Raw genomic sequence first — 16722 nt, 5'->3', positions numbered from 1 at the left:
AAAAATTTACCTAGAGACGTGGTGATTTATTTTTCCAAGAGATCACTTCGAAATGCTATCATTCAGGCCTTTTATCAACAGAGATTTCAAATTGCAGGTCAAGATATTATAATTTTGAAAGAAATACCTTCTAAAATGTTGAAAAAAAGGAAGGATTTTGGTTTTTTGTCTGATGAGCTTAAAAATCGACAGATTCAGTTTAGATGGGAGATACCTATTGGAATAGTGGTAAATTATGCAGGGACACGATACAGACTTAACACGATTGCAAAGGCAAAAGATTTTTATACTTATGTCCTGAAAGCAGGTTCACCACCATCCCCACAATTTAAGAGAACAGAAGAAAGCTTGGAAGATAAACAGCAAGTTGAAGGTGCAACATCACAGTTTGTTGGAGAGGTACAGCCAGCTGAATCTACTGAACAGATCTTGGCCTTAAAGGGTGATCCAAAAGAACAGAGAATGACGTGGGCTGCACATAAACGTAAAGAAAAGGAGCAGATTCTGGGCCTATGATACAAGGCCCTGCTACTTTGGAGCTGGTGGGAGGGGCGTGACTGAAGAGACCAACTGTGGATCTTCAGGCGGTGCTTCATAGGCTTCAGGTCGCTAAGAATGGTGATAAAGCTCCTGACATGGAATGTTAATGGCCTGAATTCACCACAAAAAAGAAAGAAAGTATTTCACTATCTGAAGCAACATAAAAATGATATTGTTTGTTTACAAGAAACTCATATTTGTGCAAAAGATCAAAAGTATTTGATTAACTCCCAGCTGGGACTACATTTCACAGCATAAATGTTAGTAAAATTGACAGGTTTTGAAATAGTGAAAAAGGTTAAATATTTGGGAGTGTATATCACAGCTTCTAATGCGAAATTATATAATAATTATGAGATGTTATGGTCTAAAGTACAAAAGGATCTAAATAATTGGAAGAAATTACAATTATCTTTGTTGGGGAAAATTGCAGCTGTTAAAATGAATGTTTTACCAAAGTTTCTTTTTTTGTTTCAAATGATACCTATTTTGAAAAAAGATGCTAATTTGGACGATTGGCAGAAGGGTATTAATAAATTTATCTGGGCGGGGAAAAAACCAAGAGTTAAACTTACGATTTTATAAGACGCACGGGAAAGAGGAGGACTTAAGGTGCCTAATTTGAAATTATACTATGATGCGGTGGTTTTAATACTGGTTAGTGATTGGCTTAATTTAACAAATAAAAGTATACTTTATCTTGAGGGATGGGATTTATTTTATGGGTGGCATGCATATTTAATTTATGATAAAAAAGTTGACAAGGCTTTTAAATCTCATATTTTAAGAAGTGCTTTATTGCGTGTCTGGAAAAAGTATTATTATAAGTTAAATTATAAAATACCAATCTGGGGGATTCCTGGACACGCGATAGAGAGTGTATCCATGGGTGTAAATTTGGATATGATTTCTTATAAGGAATTACTTAGATTGGTAGGGAGTGATTGGCAATTAAAGTCGTTAGCTGAGTTAAAACAAAAAAATATTGTACAGTCCTGGTTTCAGTATGTTCAATTGCAAGCCAGGTGGAAGGTAGATCAAAAGGTTGGTATTACACTAATGGATGAAAATTTGGTAAAACAGATCAAAGATCCAAATAGAGCACATATAAAGAGAATTTATAATGCTTTAATAGAACTGGACTCGGAAACGGAATTAGTTAAAGATTGTATGGTAAAGTGGGCCCAAAATATTCAAGAATTGATCCCATTGGATATATGGGAGGTAATGTGGGTTAGAAATGTAAAATTTACTCAAGCCCAAAATTTAAGAGAAAATTTTTATAAAATGTTTTATAGATGGCATTTGGACCCTAAAAAGTTGTCTTGTATGTATCCTAATTTACAGTCTAAATGCTGGAGATGTGGTAGTTTGGATGCTACTTATTTTCATATATGGTGGACTTGTAGAAATATAAAAGCTTTTTGGATTAAAATTTGGTGGAACATTAAAAAGATTTTTAAGAGAAAGATGAAGTTCACTCCACAGTTATTTTTATTGGGTGTTATTACAGATTGTGATACTAAAGAATTTAATTTAATGTTGAATTTGATAACAGCTGCAAGGTTATTGGTAGGGCAATATTGGAAGAAGGATTGCTTGCCTTCCATAGAAGAATGGATGCTTAAAGTGTCAAACTTAGCAGAAATGGCTAAGATTTCTGCTTATTTGAAGGATCATTCACAAGAAAGGTACATTTCGGTTTGGAGAAGATGGATAGATTATATTCAGAATAAATATGGGACTAAAAAGTTCCATTTAGCTTACGAGTAAATTTTGGATTGTTATAGTTTATTTCCTTTTTTATTATTATTAGTTTTAATTATATGATATTATTATATTTAGTATTACTATTGTTTAATAATTTGGATATTTTTAGTTTGCTTGTATTTATGTTATAGGGAGTTAAAGCGTATTATGTATTTGGTTATTTATATAGTTGGTTAATGTTAGCTATATTATGATTATTATATATCTGTAACCCTGTAATCAGCTCTGGGAAGTGGGGGGGAGGGGGGGTTGGGGGGATAATATTGTAATTTTTATAAAACTTCAATAAAAAAGGCTGTTTTCCACGATGGAGGAACTTCTCCTCCAGATTGAATTGTTCTAAATAATTCTTTTAAAGGTTCCACCATTTCTAACTGTAAATCTTTATAGTAAACGGCAGTCAAGCCATCTGTTCCTGGTGCTTTCCCCACCTTTAATTGTTTAATTGCTAAAATAATTTCTTCATCATTTATCAGTTGATTCATCCCTTCCCTTTGCTCTTGTGTAAGAACAGGGATATTAACTTCTCGTAAATATCTATCTATATCTACATCTTGAATCTTATCCCTAACGTATAACTTAGAGTAAAATTCAACAAAAGCCTTTTTAATAAGATTCTGCTGAAACACCTCTTTACCCTTGTAATCTATTCTATCTATATTACGTGACCTTTGTTTCTTCCTTAACAAGTAAGCTAACCATCTACCCGGCTTATTAGCATTACAAAAGGTATTATGTTTAACATACCGTAAATTGGTTGCCACTTGATCTGCCATCAGCATATTAAACTGACCTCTTAACAAAGTAATTACCTCTTTAATCTTCTTATCAGATGGATTCAAAATTAGACCCTTCTCTTTCCTCTTAATTTCCTCCTCTAACTCTTTACACTTATATTCCAATTTACGCCTATATTTATTATTCAAATATATTAACACTCCTCTCATATAAGCTTTGCTTGCATCCCAAACCATTTCAATAGAAGTACCCTTATGCATATTTATATTAAAAAATTCTTTCATCTGTTTTTTACATTCTTCCACATTTTCTTGATATCTAAACAAATTTTCATTCATTCTCGAAGACCGCCTGTCTCCACTCTCTTTTTCCAGTTCCAACCATACTGGACTATGATCTGATAGAGTTCTTGGACATACCTTAATCTTCTTAATCCTTGAAAAAAAATCATTAGTAGTTAATACAAAATCGATCCTAGAAAAGGATTGGTGTCTATCGGAAAAAAGGTAAAATCTTTTTCTTGCAAATTTCTTTCTCTCCAAACATCTCTCAATTCCAGGTCATCTTTCATCTCAAAAAAAGATTTAGGCAATCTAGCATGATTTGGTATACTTCTGAAAAGACCTTTTTTGTCCTTTTGTGCATCCAGGACACCATTCCAATCTCCCATCAAAATACATGATTTATAATCCCATTGAATTATCTTACTGTGTAAAAGTTTATAAAATTCTCCTTGCTGTTGATTAGGAGCATATAATCCAAGCAAAAGTATTTTCTTGCCTTCTATTAACAATTCAATTATAACATATCTTCCTTGTTTGTCTGTTTCAATTAAATTAGCTGTTAAATTCTTCTTGACGTAAATGACTACTCCATTTTTCTTATCTGGAGCAGATGCACTAAACTGTGTACCCAATCTAAAGTTTATCAAATATTTTTGATCAGCTGCTTGAATGTGCGTTTCCTGTAAACAAATAACATCATTTCTAAATTGTTTCAAATACTGAAATGCTTTCTTTCTCTTGTGGGGAATTTAAACCATTAACATTCCAGGTTAGAAACTTTGTCGCCATCTTTTGCAACCTGAAGCTTACGGTGCGCCTCTTGCAAAACCACCTGCACTCTCTTCGGTTTCACTCCTCCCACTGCTTCACTGTAAGTAGGTTCTTGAGATATGATTGTAGCTTTCTGTTGTTCTTGTTCTTGTCTCATTCGTCTAATTGCAGCCCGTGTCATTCTTTGTTCTCTAACCTCTTCTAATGGCATCTGGGACTGCTCCACTTCTGAAATTTGCTGAGATTCTTTATCCTTCTGCAAAGTATCTCCTTCAGCTCCTTGTATACTCTCCACTCGAGGCTGATGCGCTCCTTCGTCCTTCCTTCTTTTAAATTCTGAAGATGGCGGAAAACCTGCCTTCAATATCTTAGAGTAAAAATCTTGTGCCTTCAAAACTGTATTAAGATGATATCTCGTGCCAGCATAGGTCACCACCAAGCCTACTGGAATCTCCCATCTAAACTGAAGTTGCCGTTTCTTTAATTCATCTGCCAAAAAAGCAAATTCTTTTCTTCTCCTTAGAATTCTTGGAGGAATCTCTTTCAGAATTAAAACTTCTTGCTCAGCAACTTTAAATCTATTGTTGTAAAAGGCTTGGATAATCACATTTCTATTTGATCTCTTTGTAAAGTAAACCACCACATCTCTAGGTAGTTTTCTTTGTCTTGCAATCCAAGAATTAACACAAAATATTTATCTATATCCCCCATAATATCTTCTGCTTGATGCTCCAAAACCGGTTCGAGAGCTTGTGACAGTAACTCTTTCAGATTTTCCTTAGGGTCTTCTTTCATTCCTCTAATCGTCACAGCAAACTCCATATATCTATATTGTAACATGACTAAATCATCATCAATCTTTTCCATCACATTTTCAGCTTCCAACATTTTAGCATTTAATCTCAAATTATTTTGATTGAGCTCTTCCACACGTTCATCCAGACGCTCAGTACAGACTGCAAGCCCTTGAAATGCAGCTAAAATGTCTGCTCTTATTTCAGTATTCTTCTCAATAAGTTCAGCTATTTTCTGGGATTGTATTTTTAAAGCATCTTGTAAATCTTTTATTGTTAATGTGGGTGCGGGTGCCACAGGAGGAGGCATCAAAGCCTGTAGTGAAGAATGCTGAACTGGTGAGGCACCAGCACTTCTAGGAACTTTAGTTGGTTTAGAAGCCATTTTAACACCCAGTTAATTTCTGTTGCGCACTTTCACTTTCCACACCGCTTGCAACTTTTTCTTTCAAAGTTAACAAGAGTTAAAGTTCAAATACTTGCTGTTTCAATATTCTCCTGCACAGCTCTGCCTGCATCCAGGTAATCCAAAGTTAATTGTTGATTGTAGGGATGGTTGCAGCGTCCTGCTCTGCTCCAAAGCCTTGGAGCAGAGGAGTCCCCGAGTACGGAGCTAATTCAGGCTTCGGGGGGGCTGTCACCCTTCAACCCCCAGAATTTAAACTCTGTTGGTCTAGGGGAGTTCTACCCCTACCTAAACGCTCACCCCCCCTCTTCTCCCGAGGAGAGGGTTTCAGAGCCACAAAACAGCTGATCGTCGCAGTTTTAGCGGCTCCAACGGAAAACAACGGGGCTGACGGCCGGAACAGCTGCCTTCGACGGAGCCTTGCCACCCGGAAGTCGTCGAAAGTTTTTCTTCTTTTTGAGGGGGAATTTAGGCCGTTAATATTTACTGATAGTATCCCTATCTCTTCCATCCTTTTCAATTATATCTGGGTCTTAATCTTCTAGTCGATCTTATATGTCTCTGGTCTCTTGGTCTTGCACCTTCTTCTGAATAGGTATATGTGGTTTTGGTTTCTTTGGTCTCTTCCCTCTCTTTTTGGTCGGCCTCACCTTGAACTGGTATTTCCTCTCGTTTTTTGTGTTCCGGATTATCTTTCTCCAAAAAGTCTCTGTGACTGTCAAAGAACTCCAATGCTTTAAGTGGTGTATCCAGTCTGTATCTTTTTGTATCCCAGTAAAGTAAAATCCCTTCTGGAATCAGCCATCTAAAATTCACTCCTTTTTCAACAAGTTTCTTAGTTAAAAATTGGTAGTCTCTTCGAGCCTCTCTTATCCTTCTAGGAATTTGCTTAAGAACCACAATTTCTTTTTCTTTGTATTTCAACGGCTCATCTCTTACTTTTCTCAGGATTTCATCTCTTGTGGCTCTTTTTAAAAAATCTGACGTGGACTTCCCTGGGCACCTTATTTCTTCTGGCATAGTTTGAGCTGACGCGATAGACCTGATCGACCTCTCCTTCTATTTGGGACTTTCCCAAGCCTAGAACATCTGCCAGCAACTCTGTCATCAATTCTAAAATATCCTCTTCCTTATCTTCTTGTATGTTTTGGAATCTTAGAAAATACGATGCCCGCTTCATTTCTATGGTCATCAAAGAATCTTCCAGTTCTCCATTTATTTGGATGAGTTTTTGGTTTTCATCTTTCAGGTCTGCTATTTGATGGTCAACCTCTGTTGACTTATGTTCCATTTTTTGAATTCTTTGCTGATTTTCTGCAATCAACTTTTTGAAGTCTGCCAATTGAGAATCTATGTTGTTGATTTTTTTGGTTCATTTTGTCTAGGTCACTTTTCAACTCTTCATGGTTTTTAGTTGCTGTAGCGGACTGGGCAGCGTTGGCATCAAAGATTGCTTGTAGGATAGCTTGGATATCCTTTTGTTGGGTATCGGTCTTCTCCTGTTGTAACATTGTGGTTATTGATTTCTGGTAGACTGGGCTTGCAGAAGTTGAGGCAGGAACAGAAGAGCCTTTTTTTCCAAGTTTGGATAAATTAGAAATACTCTTTTCCTTCAAATCGTGTGGTATCTCCGCCCAATGGTTAAGTTTTGTAATCCAGGGAGCTCCTAGTAGTTAGGAGAGACAAACCATCAAAAATAGTAGAGGTAATAAAAAGTAAAGGGAACAAAAAAAAATAGAAGTCCCAAAAGCAAATGACCAAAAAGGAAAAAAAGAAAATAAAAAAGAGCAAAAATAAAAATAGTGATAATAATAAAAAATGAGAATAGAGGGAGCCAAAAAAGAAGTATGTTGAAAAATAGTGGAGCAAAAAGAGGAGATGCCCCAAAAATAAAAATAAGGAAAAGGAAAAAAAAGAAAGAAAGGGTCCACAAAAGGCTAATAATAAAAAGAGGTAAGACTAAAAAAACAAAAATTTTCAATAAAAAATATAGTAAAAGTAAGTGATATGAGTTGGTCAAATGCAATAAAACTAGGTAGAAGTGTCCAAGTTATAATCCAAAAAGTTATATTCAGAAGCAGGTAGTAGCAATTCCAAATCTCTGTGTACTTACAGTATAGTCCAAGGGAATCAAATAGCTTCAAGGACAGACTTGTTTAAACAATAATCTTCAAAACCATCAGGCCAAAAACATCAAAGGGAGTCCTTTTTTCTTTTGAAAACAGAGATGCCAAAGACCTTCAGGCCAATGTCTGGGTAAACAGCCAAATTCCAGTGTGAGATAAAACCGTACAAGGAGGGTGGGTGAAATTTTCAAGTTTCACCACTTGATGGGATTATCTATTCAGTCCCACCCTTTGCAGGGAAAATAAAAAAGAAGGAGCGAGGAGGAAAAAAAAACTTTCAAGTTTTTAAAAAAGTAAAAAGTAAAAGTAAAAATAAGTAAAAATCATAGTGGCTTTCACACAAACGCTCAATTTTATAGAAGCAAAAGCTTTCCCAAGCTTCTAGCCAGAAACAGCCCTGTGATAAAGTAGCATTTTCATTTTGCTGGAAGCTTAAACCGCCGCTTGTAAATTGGAAGTGGGGGATAAAAGAGAATTCCACCCCCCTCCCTCGAGTAAGGGCTTCGCTCCCAAAGGCTGAAAAAGTGCTAATCACTAAGGGTCTTGGCTTGTAAAGAGAGTAAAAGGAAATTCCTCACCGAGCTGACTATTTGCATGCAAATTAGAAGTCTTTTGTCTCTGCTGAGCAGCTGGCAATGGCGGGTCGTATGAAGTACGATCCGCCTTTCTTCCTGCTGATTCCAGGGGCTCTGTTGGGACCAGCGGTCCGGCTACCACCTAACTGCAGTACTCAGACATTCATCCTTTGGGGGATTCCTCTACGGGGCAACATTCAGTCCATTTGGACCCACCAGCTGGTAGAATTCGGACCCAGGGAGGAGAGAGACCTTTCCCTGAGTCTGTTTTCAGCTGACGTCACTGGAAACTTCTGCCCCATTATATTTCTTTGATCGCCTCCCCATTATTCCAGTTTCCCACAGTTGTCCTAATAAGTTTATCTTCCATTCAGTCTGTTCTTCTTCCTTTTCCTCAAGTTTCTTCTGATTTATGAAAAAAATCTTTTCCATTTTCAATGTTGTCACTCTTTTTTCTAATTTCCCTGTTGGCTGGATCTGTTGGTCAGTTGGGTCCTCTGTCTTAATAGTTGTTCCATTTCTCCTGTTGTTTTCTGCATTGTTGGGTCTTTGTTTGTAGTCAAAATCTGGGTCTGTGTATTTAAGCTGGCATCTTTTTCCTTTATGTTGCCTCTCATTTTGTTACATGCTGAAAGAATGGTTTCATGGATTGATTTCAACAAAGAAAATATTTTTTCCTGATCTTCATCCATATTTTCTTGATAATGTATTAAATTAAAGATTTTAAAATCAAATGTTAAAAATAGTTTTTGTAGCTAGATGTGTGACATCTATTTCACGTGTTGTGAATAGTCTTATAGTGAAAATTGTTTGGCAGATAAGAATTTATAGTCCAAAGTATTCCATCATCTCATGTAGTAACAAAGACTTCTCATGTAAAGAAATAGGAAAACAGTTTCCCACATATAATTCTGAAAGTCAATAAAGGTTTATCTTCATAGTTCAAACATGCCAGATAAACTGCCTTGCAGTTCCTTCTTTACAGCTGTGTTTCTCACAGGTGGTATGTCGAGAGGGTTTTTTTCTAATTTCTGGGCTTCCAGCCAAGTCTCTTTTAGTCAATAACAAATTGTAATAACATATTTTGCCACAAGATGTCACCAATGCCGTTTAAAACTTTTTAAATCCCGAGTTTTAATAATAGTTTTTCAAGGGTTGTTTCTTTTCTTTTTAAATAAAAGCCAATATCTCCAGTAAGAATAGGAAAACTTTTAATTTCCAAATTTCAAAGGTATATGCATCCAATTAAATTAAAATTGTTCTTAGAATTGCTCTTTTCCCCTAGGTAGTCAATTGCCGCTGTTCTTAGAGGGTTGGGTAAGAATTCCCTTCCCTCTCTCCTCACATGGGGAGAAATACTTTGGGCAGCTATTGCAGGAAAAATATTTAAAGTCTTAAAGAGATTATCAGATCTCACCCAGTTTCATCCGCATTGCTTTAAAGGTGCTTGGTTGTAGTTTTGACTTCGGCTGTCAGCAGCTTAATGATGAGCCATATTGCTATGGCCAGTCTTTTCCCCACTGGTTTGAAGAGCTACCCCAGATCAAGCAGAAGGGCTGCCACCCTTTCACGATCAAGCAGGGGTCCTCTCCCTGCTTGTCGCCCCTACAGGGTGACTTTCGACCCTTTCCAGGGTCCCCCAGTGGGATAAAACCGGACACTGAAGACAGAGCTCGCCTCCATGTGTTCGACAGTGCTGCAATGGCAAACCGGAAGTCAGGGCCAGCCAATGATAAATGCCCACGATGGGTCACCTGTGGCAGAGGGCCTGCAGTGAAGTGGGCACAGCCATTTGCCCACAGTTAATTGTCCCATTCCATACAGCAGGATGTAGGTACAGCAACAGATGCTCCTGTTCCTGTCCAGCTTTTTTAAAAAAAACTTTTTATTTTCCAATATTACAATTATATCTTTGAAAAACAACGTGGTGTCTGGGTTACAATAATTCCATTACGTACAAATGTGTATTAATACAAATCTCCAACTATTACAGCCAATATTTCCTCTCTTTTTTTCCTTTAATACAGGGCTTTTCAACCTTTTCACCCATTGTACCACTTTTAGGATAAGACAATGTCCAAGTACCACCAGTCACCCAGCAAGGTGTCCAAAACTTGACCAAAAAGAGAAAAAGAAAAAACAATTCGCTGTTCAAAGTTATGACGGCACTGGAAAAGTGACTTATGACCATTTTTCACACCTATGACCGTTGCAGCATCCCCAGGGTCATGTGATTTACATTCAGATGCTTGGCAACCAATTCATATTTATGATGGTCACATTGTTCCAGGGTCATGTGATCGCCTTTTGCAACCTTGTGACAAGCACTTAACCACCATGTTACTAATTTAATCTCCCTCTCTCTCCCCCTCTTTCTCTCTCTCCCTCTCTATTTTTCTCTCTCCCTCCCTTTCTTTCTCTTTTCTCTTTTCTCTTTTCTCTCTTCTTCCTTTTCCCTTTTTGTCTCCCTCTATTTCTCTCTTTCTCTCCCTTTTTCTCTCTCCCTCCCTTTCTTTCTCTCTCCTTCTCTCTCTCTCCCTCCCTCTCTCTATTTCACTCTCTCCCTCTTTCTTTCTCTCCCTCTTTCTTTCCCTCCCTCTTTCTTTCCCTCTGTCTATTTCTCTTCCGCTCTCCCATTGTCCCTTCCTTCCTTCTTTCCTTCCTTCCTTTCTTCCTTCCCTCCCTCTTTGTCCTTTCCTCCTTTCCTCCCTCCCATTGTCCCTTCCGTCCTTCCTTCCTTCCTTCCTTCCTTCCTTCCTTCCTTCCTTCCTTCCTTCCTTCCTTCCTTCCTTCTTTATCCATTTTTACCAAGAAACCTGATGCCCACTTAACTCTTTATGAAGCACCCGAGGAAAGTTAGGGAAGATCTAACAACGATACTCGGAGGTTGCTAGCTCATTTAATAAGCTTTATTCCAGCAACAGAAACACCTCGCATTCGCTCACAGTCAATCCATGCATGCCAACAATGCTGCTGTGGACCGCGGGGCAGGAAGGTGCCCTTCACATGGGATGGATGGAAGACATGCCAAAGCGCCCTTCACCCCGCTGCCTTCTGTAGATGCAGCCGGAGTCCCGGGTGGGGGGAGATCCGGGGCTGAGGCACACTTGGGGAAGCACACGGCAGCAAATCACAATCAGCTGCTCTTGGGGGATGGAGGCACAAAGCCGGCCAAACAGGGCTTAGAGCGGTTGACTGTCCTGGACAACAGCTGCGCTTCCACCTTTCCCAAGGCAGCCCCCACAGACAGAGCACAGCGCAGGGAAGATGCGCCAAAGCTTGTCCCGGAGCCTCCGCTGCCGGAAGCCTGCGACGGCAGCATAACGTGGCTTGCAAAAAGTGGGGCAGGCGGCGACAGTTGCTCACGGTGCTGGCCAAACGCAAGCAAGGCAAGGCTGCTATGAAGCCCCGGGCTCGACAATCAATTCGGTGTGGGGAGAGGAATCCACGCAGCAAACCAGCTGATCGGCAGAGCAATGAGCAGCTGGCTTTGGTGCGTCTTCCCTGTGCTACGCTCTGTCGGTGGCTCGAATCCGGAGTCTCAGCCTCCCAGCTGATCAGCGGAGCAACGAGTGGCTGGCAGGCCAGGTAGCCGGGTTGCTGCACGGATTCTCCCCCCACAACCGGTTGATTGTCGAGCCCGGGGCTTCATAGCGGCCTTGCCCTGCTTGTTCTTGCCTGGCGCCGTGAGCATCTGCTGCCTCCTGCCCCGCTTTTTGCAAGCAGGCTTCCAGCAGTGGAGGCTCCAGGACGAGCTTTGGCATGTCTTCCCTGCAGTGCGCTCTGTTGCTGGCTCAAATCCGGAGTCTCAGCCTCCCAGCTGATCAGCGGAGCAATGAGCGGCTGGCAGGCCAGGTAGCTGGGTTGCTGCACGGATTCCCCCCCCAACCCAGTTGATTGGCGAGCCCGGGGCTTGACAGCCGCTCCTGCTCAAAAGGCAGGGTTCGGTGGCCGGCAAGGTGCTCGTGCGGGGCTCTCCCGGGGGTGGCGGGCCGAACGGGGACCGGCCTCACCCTCTCCGCGCTAGAGCAGCACCCGCGGAGGTGGCCAAGGGCAAGCAGGGCAAGGCCACTCCTGCTCGAAAGGCAGGGTTCGGCAGCTGGTGAGGTGCTCATGCGGGGCTCTTCCGGGGCTGGCAGGCAATGGAGGAGCAGGCCGATCGCCTTACCGGTACCTGGGACTCCAACACGCCTTCCCGGCCATGTGTGCTCTGAAGAAGCACCAATCAGAAGTCAATCCGGTTGCTGCACAACAAGTCCCTGGGGAGGGCGGGGTCTCGCTCCGCCCCTGCGTGCGCCCTCTGTAGGGTTCCTGCAGGCCGTTGTACCTTATCGCTACATCTAGACATATTAATTATGTTACATCACTCTTAATATGTATATGTCTTAATCATCTTTATCTAACCTTTATAAACAACTCAATATTTCAATTTAACTATTGGCATTAAAACATCTAGGATTTAATTAGCCAACATTTTTCTTTATCTTCACATCATAACAATATCTCATATTCAAGATACGGGTCTTGTCTACTTAAATATATTCTATTTTAGACCTCCTAAATATGTCCACACTCCTTTCTTCTTCAGTCTTATTCTGGCTTTTTTCCTTTGCCAAGTCGTCTTCCGTGTCCTTTCTTCAGGATCATCAAAGAATTCTTGTATTATTTTATCATATTGGGATGACCATCCAGTCACCATTTTTGGAAAGTTGAGGGGTCTGGCAGAACTACCAGATCTTCTCTTTATTTTCTCCTCTTGACGTAGTTGTCCTGGACTGTTTATCTTTTCTTCCATCTGTTTCTCATTTTGATCTTCGAATTCCTTCTGTTTTATATAGCAGGTTTTTTCCTCCATCCATTTTGTCAGATTTTTTTTGGAATTTTCTGTTGTCTGTACTTGTTGGGTGATTAGATCTTCTGTCAAAATATTTGATTGTTCGATTTTTTCTGTTTTATTCTGTATAGATAGTTTATTAGTTGTATTCAAAGTTTGAGTTTGCTTATCTAAAGACGCTTTCTAGTTTTTTTTCCAAAAGCTCTTATTTCCTCACCTGCTGTAAGGAGAATTTGGTGAGTTTGGTAAGTTATCTTCATCTTAGCAAAGTTTTGTTTTTGTGTTTCTTCCATAGTAAAAGTCTGTTCCTGGTCTTCCATAGTGGTGAGTTGAATTGAAAACTTTTACAGGTTTTTTTTTTCCTTAGTAAATAAGAAACACAGCTAAGACTCTCACAGCTGGTGTTCAAGGTTACATGAATCTTATCTTGTGTTCTAAACCAGGGCTTTTCAACCTTTTCACCCATTGTACCACTTTTAGGATATGGCAACATCTGAGTACCACCAGTCGCCTAGCAAGGTGTCAAAAACTTGACCAAAAAACAAAGAAAAAAAGTGAAGTACAGGTAGTCCTCAACTTACAGCAGCTCACTTAGTGACTGTTCAAAGTTACAATGGCACTGAAAAAAGTGCCCCCCAAGCCACAGCTGAGCAAGACACGTGCCTGCCCGTCCGGCGGCACTCTTCCTCCTGTCCGAGGTTTTCATAGTTGTGAGCATTTCTGTTGAGGATTGGCAGCGGGGGTGGGGTGGGGGGTGTTTGTTTTTTATTCCCCCTGTCAGGTGGGTGATTGCAGCAGGTTTTGGTCACTTCACATGACCCTGGGACACTGTGACCATCATAAATATGAATCAGTTGCCAAGCATCTGAATGTAAATCACAAGACCCTGGAGATGCTGCAACATTCCAGCTGATCGGCACTTCTTCTGGGCTCAGAAGCGCCAGGATCAGCGCCGAGCTCCAGCTGTAGCCTGGCACTGATCCTGGCACTTAACGCTGAGCCCTAACAGCCGTGCAGCTCCAGTCATCTCTCGCTCAGGCTTGTGCGGTGCTGCCACTGGTTCAGCTCATTCCCCTCACCCACTACCACTTTTCTAGGATGGTCGTGTACCACCTGCCAGGTGCCAATGTACCACAGGTGGTACCCATACCACTGGTTGAAAAGCCTTGTTCTAAACTGTCAGCCAAGTCTCGTTTCTTTAAGAATAACACATTGCAATTTCAGGTTTGCCCACAAGATGTCCCCCAACCTTTCAATTATTTCTTCTATTTTAGGAGGAAAACCCCAAACTTTCAAATAAAAATAGGAAGTAAAAAGTAGATAATCAAAAGCTTTTAATCCACAAGTTTTAGAAAATAAAGTTCTAGTTGGGATCCAATTATTTTTTCAACGTTTTTAAAATCTCCCCTGTATATTCAATCGCCGCTGTTTCTGGAGGGAGGGCTAAAATCCCCATTCACTCTCCACAGGGGGGAAAAGTACTTTAGCAGCTTACTTAGGTGGAAAAAAGTTGGAATTTAAGAGAGGTAGATCTCACCCAGTCTCTTCCATGCTGCTTTAATGTTGCCTGATGGTAAGTGTGACTTCGGCTGTCCGCAGCCTAGTGACCGGCCATATTGCTATGGCCAGTCTTTCGTCCGCCAGGTTGAAGGGAACGCAGGCACTGGTGGGAGAGTTGCCGCTCTCCCGCGATCTTGTGAAAGCCCCTCCTTGCTGGTCGCCTCTCTGGGGTGACTTTTCGACCCTTTTAGGGGCCCCCAGCGATGCAAAACTGGACGTGCAAGACGAGAGTCGTCTTCCAAGTGTCCATACCGGCCGCGTCGGCAAACCGGATGTATCCTGTCCAGCTTTTGTTCTCCAAACCTTTGAGGTTAAAAATCCCAAATCATTCCAGCTGGCTTCTGAAAGGCTATTCAGATAGCAGGCAAGCAGAATTATGGATTTATGTTGCTCACTCCACTCCTCCTCCTCCTCTTTCTGCACTAGTTGCAATTAATGTATTTGCCAGTGACAAACTATCTGTTCCTTTTCAGATTTGAGGTACATGTGCTCACATTCATTTTTAGTGTCTAGCTCAGTGTTTCTCAAACTCAGCCACTTGAAGATGTTGAAGACTTCAACTCCCAGAATTCCCCAGCCAGCATTGTTTCCCAGATTTTTGACAGTTCTCCTGTTTGATTAATTTGCTGACATCTTTTTGAGGGAGGGGTGAACTCAGGACTTCAGTGGGGGCTGTCTGTGGCTCTGAGGCCTCAAGTAGTGCACCTCTATTTTAAATTATTTATGAGAATCTCCTGAAGTGAACATTTGTAGCTGAAGTGGGAATTTATCTCCAAGGGTTATCATGGGAGACATGGAAATATTACCACAGGCATTTGAATGCTATTGCTTAGTACAGAGCAGGGGTTCCCAACCAGGGGTGCTCGCACCCCCTGGGGGTGCGAGACGATATTCCAGGGGGTACAAAAACTTGGGTTTGGAAGTTTCAAAATTATTGTGTATATGCATAATTTGTTTTGAACTTTTGTAAGGGGTGCGAGAATATATCAGAAGCATTTTAGGGGTACGGGGTATAGAAAAGGTTGGGAACCACTGGTATAGAGTGTACCCAGTACTAACTCAAAGGAACAGTACTACATAAAGAAACTTATTATTTTAGGAATAGTTACTCACTTTATTGTGCTGAGCTGATGGCAAACATGAAAGATGTCCCAAGCACAGAACGGATGGTGCTCTGCAGTCAGCAGTGGAAACTTCTTTCCCAAAAGGAAAAGGATGCCTACCACAAAAAGTGTGATCAGGTAAGCACAGCTGGAGGAGCAAGACTTAAAAATGTTTTGTGGAGACAAATGGTAAATCCGTTTCCTGATTTCTGATTCAACTGGAATTAGCAATCCCACTGTTCATAGGCAATCCCACTGTTCGTAGTCCTGTGCCATACTTGATTTTCTTTTAATTAAAAATAACAAAAGGGAGACAGACATGCTGTAGTGCAAAGTGCTAGTCCCATTGTCCTCCTCCTCCTGATGATAATAAAAGACAGTGGCAGGCTACTACTTTGGAAGTGAGACCACAAAAAAGATAGGTAAATGGTATGTGGCAGGGAGGTGAGGCTAAAAATCTACCTGACTTAATTACATTCATTCAGCTGTTTTGTGGAAGGACAGCCATTTTTGTGAGATGCCCCATATAATAATTCTCAATATTACAGATATGCTGCTCATTATTTGAGATACTGCTGTGCTTTGTTTTGATGGCTGCTATTAAAAAGGGAAAAATAAAAGGGAAAAGGAATAAGAGCCGTGGTGGTGCTGTGGTTAGAATGCACTATTGCAAGCTAATTCTGCTGACTGCCAACTGCTGGCAGTTTGAGTCTCACCAGCTCAAGGTTCACTCAGCCTTCCATCCTTCTGAGGTTGGTAAAATGGGGACCCAGATTGCTGGGGGCAATATGCTGAATCTGTAAACTGCTTAAGAGAGGGCTGTAAAGCGGTATATAAGTCTTAAGTGCTATTGCTATTGCTGTCTCAAATCTGGGACCATTATGAACTCATTGATATGAAAAAATTAAGTTTTCATGAGTTCTCAAAGCAAAAGGGAATAGAGGAAAAAACTAAAATTCAGTGATTAAAATGCACCTCTTCTCCCCCACCCCACCCACCCCAATGGAGGAAGCTATGATAATGCAGGTTATATATTCTCTGAACAATGCAGGCATGTTAGTCATTGAAAGTTTCATCTTGCCTGTAGGACAGGAGTGTGCTAGTTGGGCTGCATCAGATGTGCTTAATATGTTGAGGACTGCACTTCAAAAGCAGGCAAAGCAGGATTTTTCTCCCAAATTTTTATTTTAGAAAAAAACTGGACATTTTGTCTGCACATAG

The 16722-nt window shown here is 40.7% G+C and overlaps 1 protein-coding gene across 1 annotated transcript in view; it reads left to right on the top strand.

The window, feature by feature from the left end:
• Window positions 1-16722, top strand: part of LOC310648256 (nucleolar transcription factor 1-like) — a 254864-nt gene that overhangs the window by 95845 nt on the left and 142297 nt on the right. The window contains exon 10 of the mRNA XM_083376002.1: window positions 15498-15639. Coding sequence (XP_083232128.1) covers window positions 15498-15639 — 142 coding nt within the window. The remainder of the gene's footprint in view (window positions 1-15497; window positions 15640-16722) is intronic.

This window comes from Vipera ursinii, assembly GCF_947247035.1.
Source record: "Vipera ursinii genome assembly, chromosome: W".
Taxonomy (NCBI): Eukaryota; Metazoa; Chordata; class Lepidosauria; order Squamata; family Viperidae; genus Vipera; species Vipera ursinii.
Note: the sequence above shows the minus strand (reverse complement) of the source record. Positions and strands in the feature narration are given on the sequence as shown.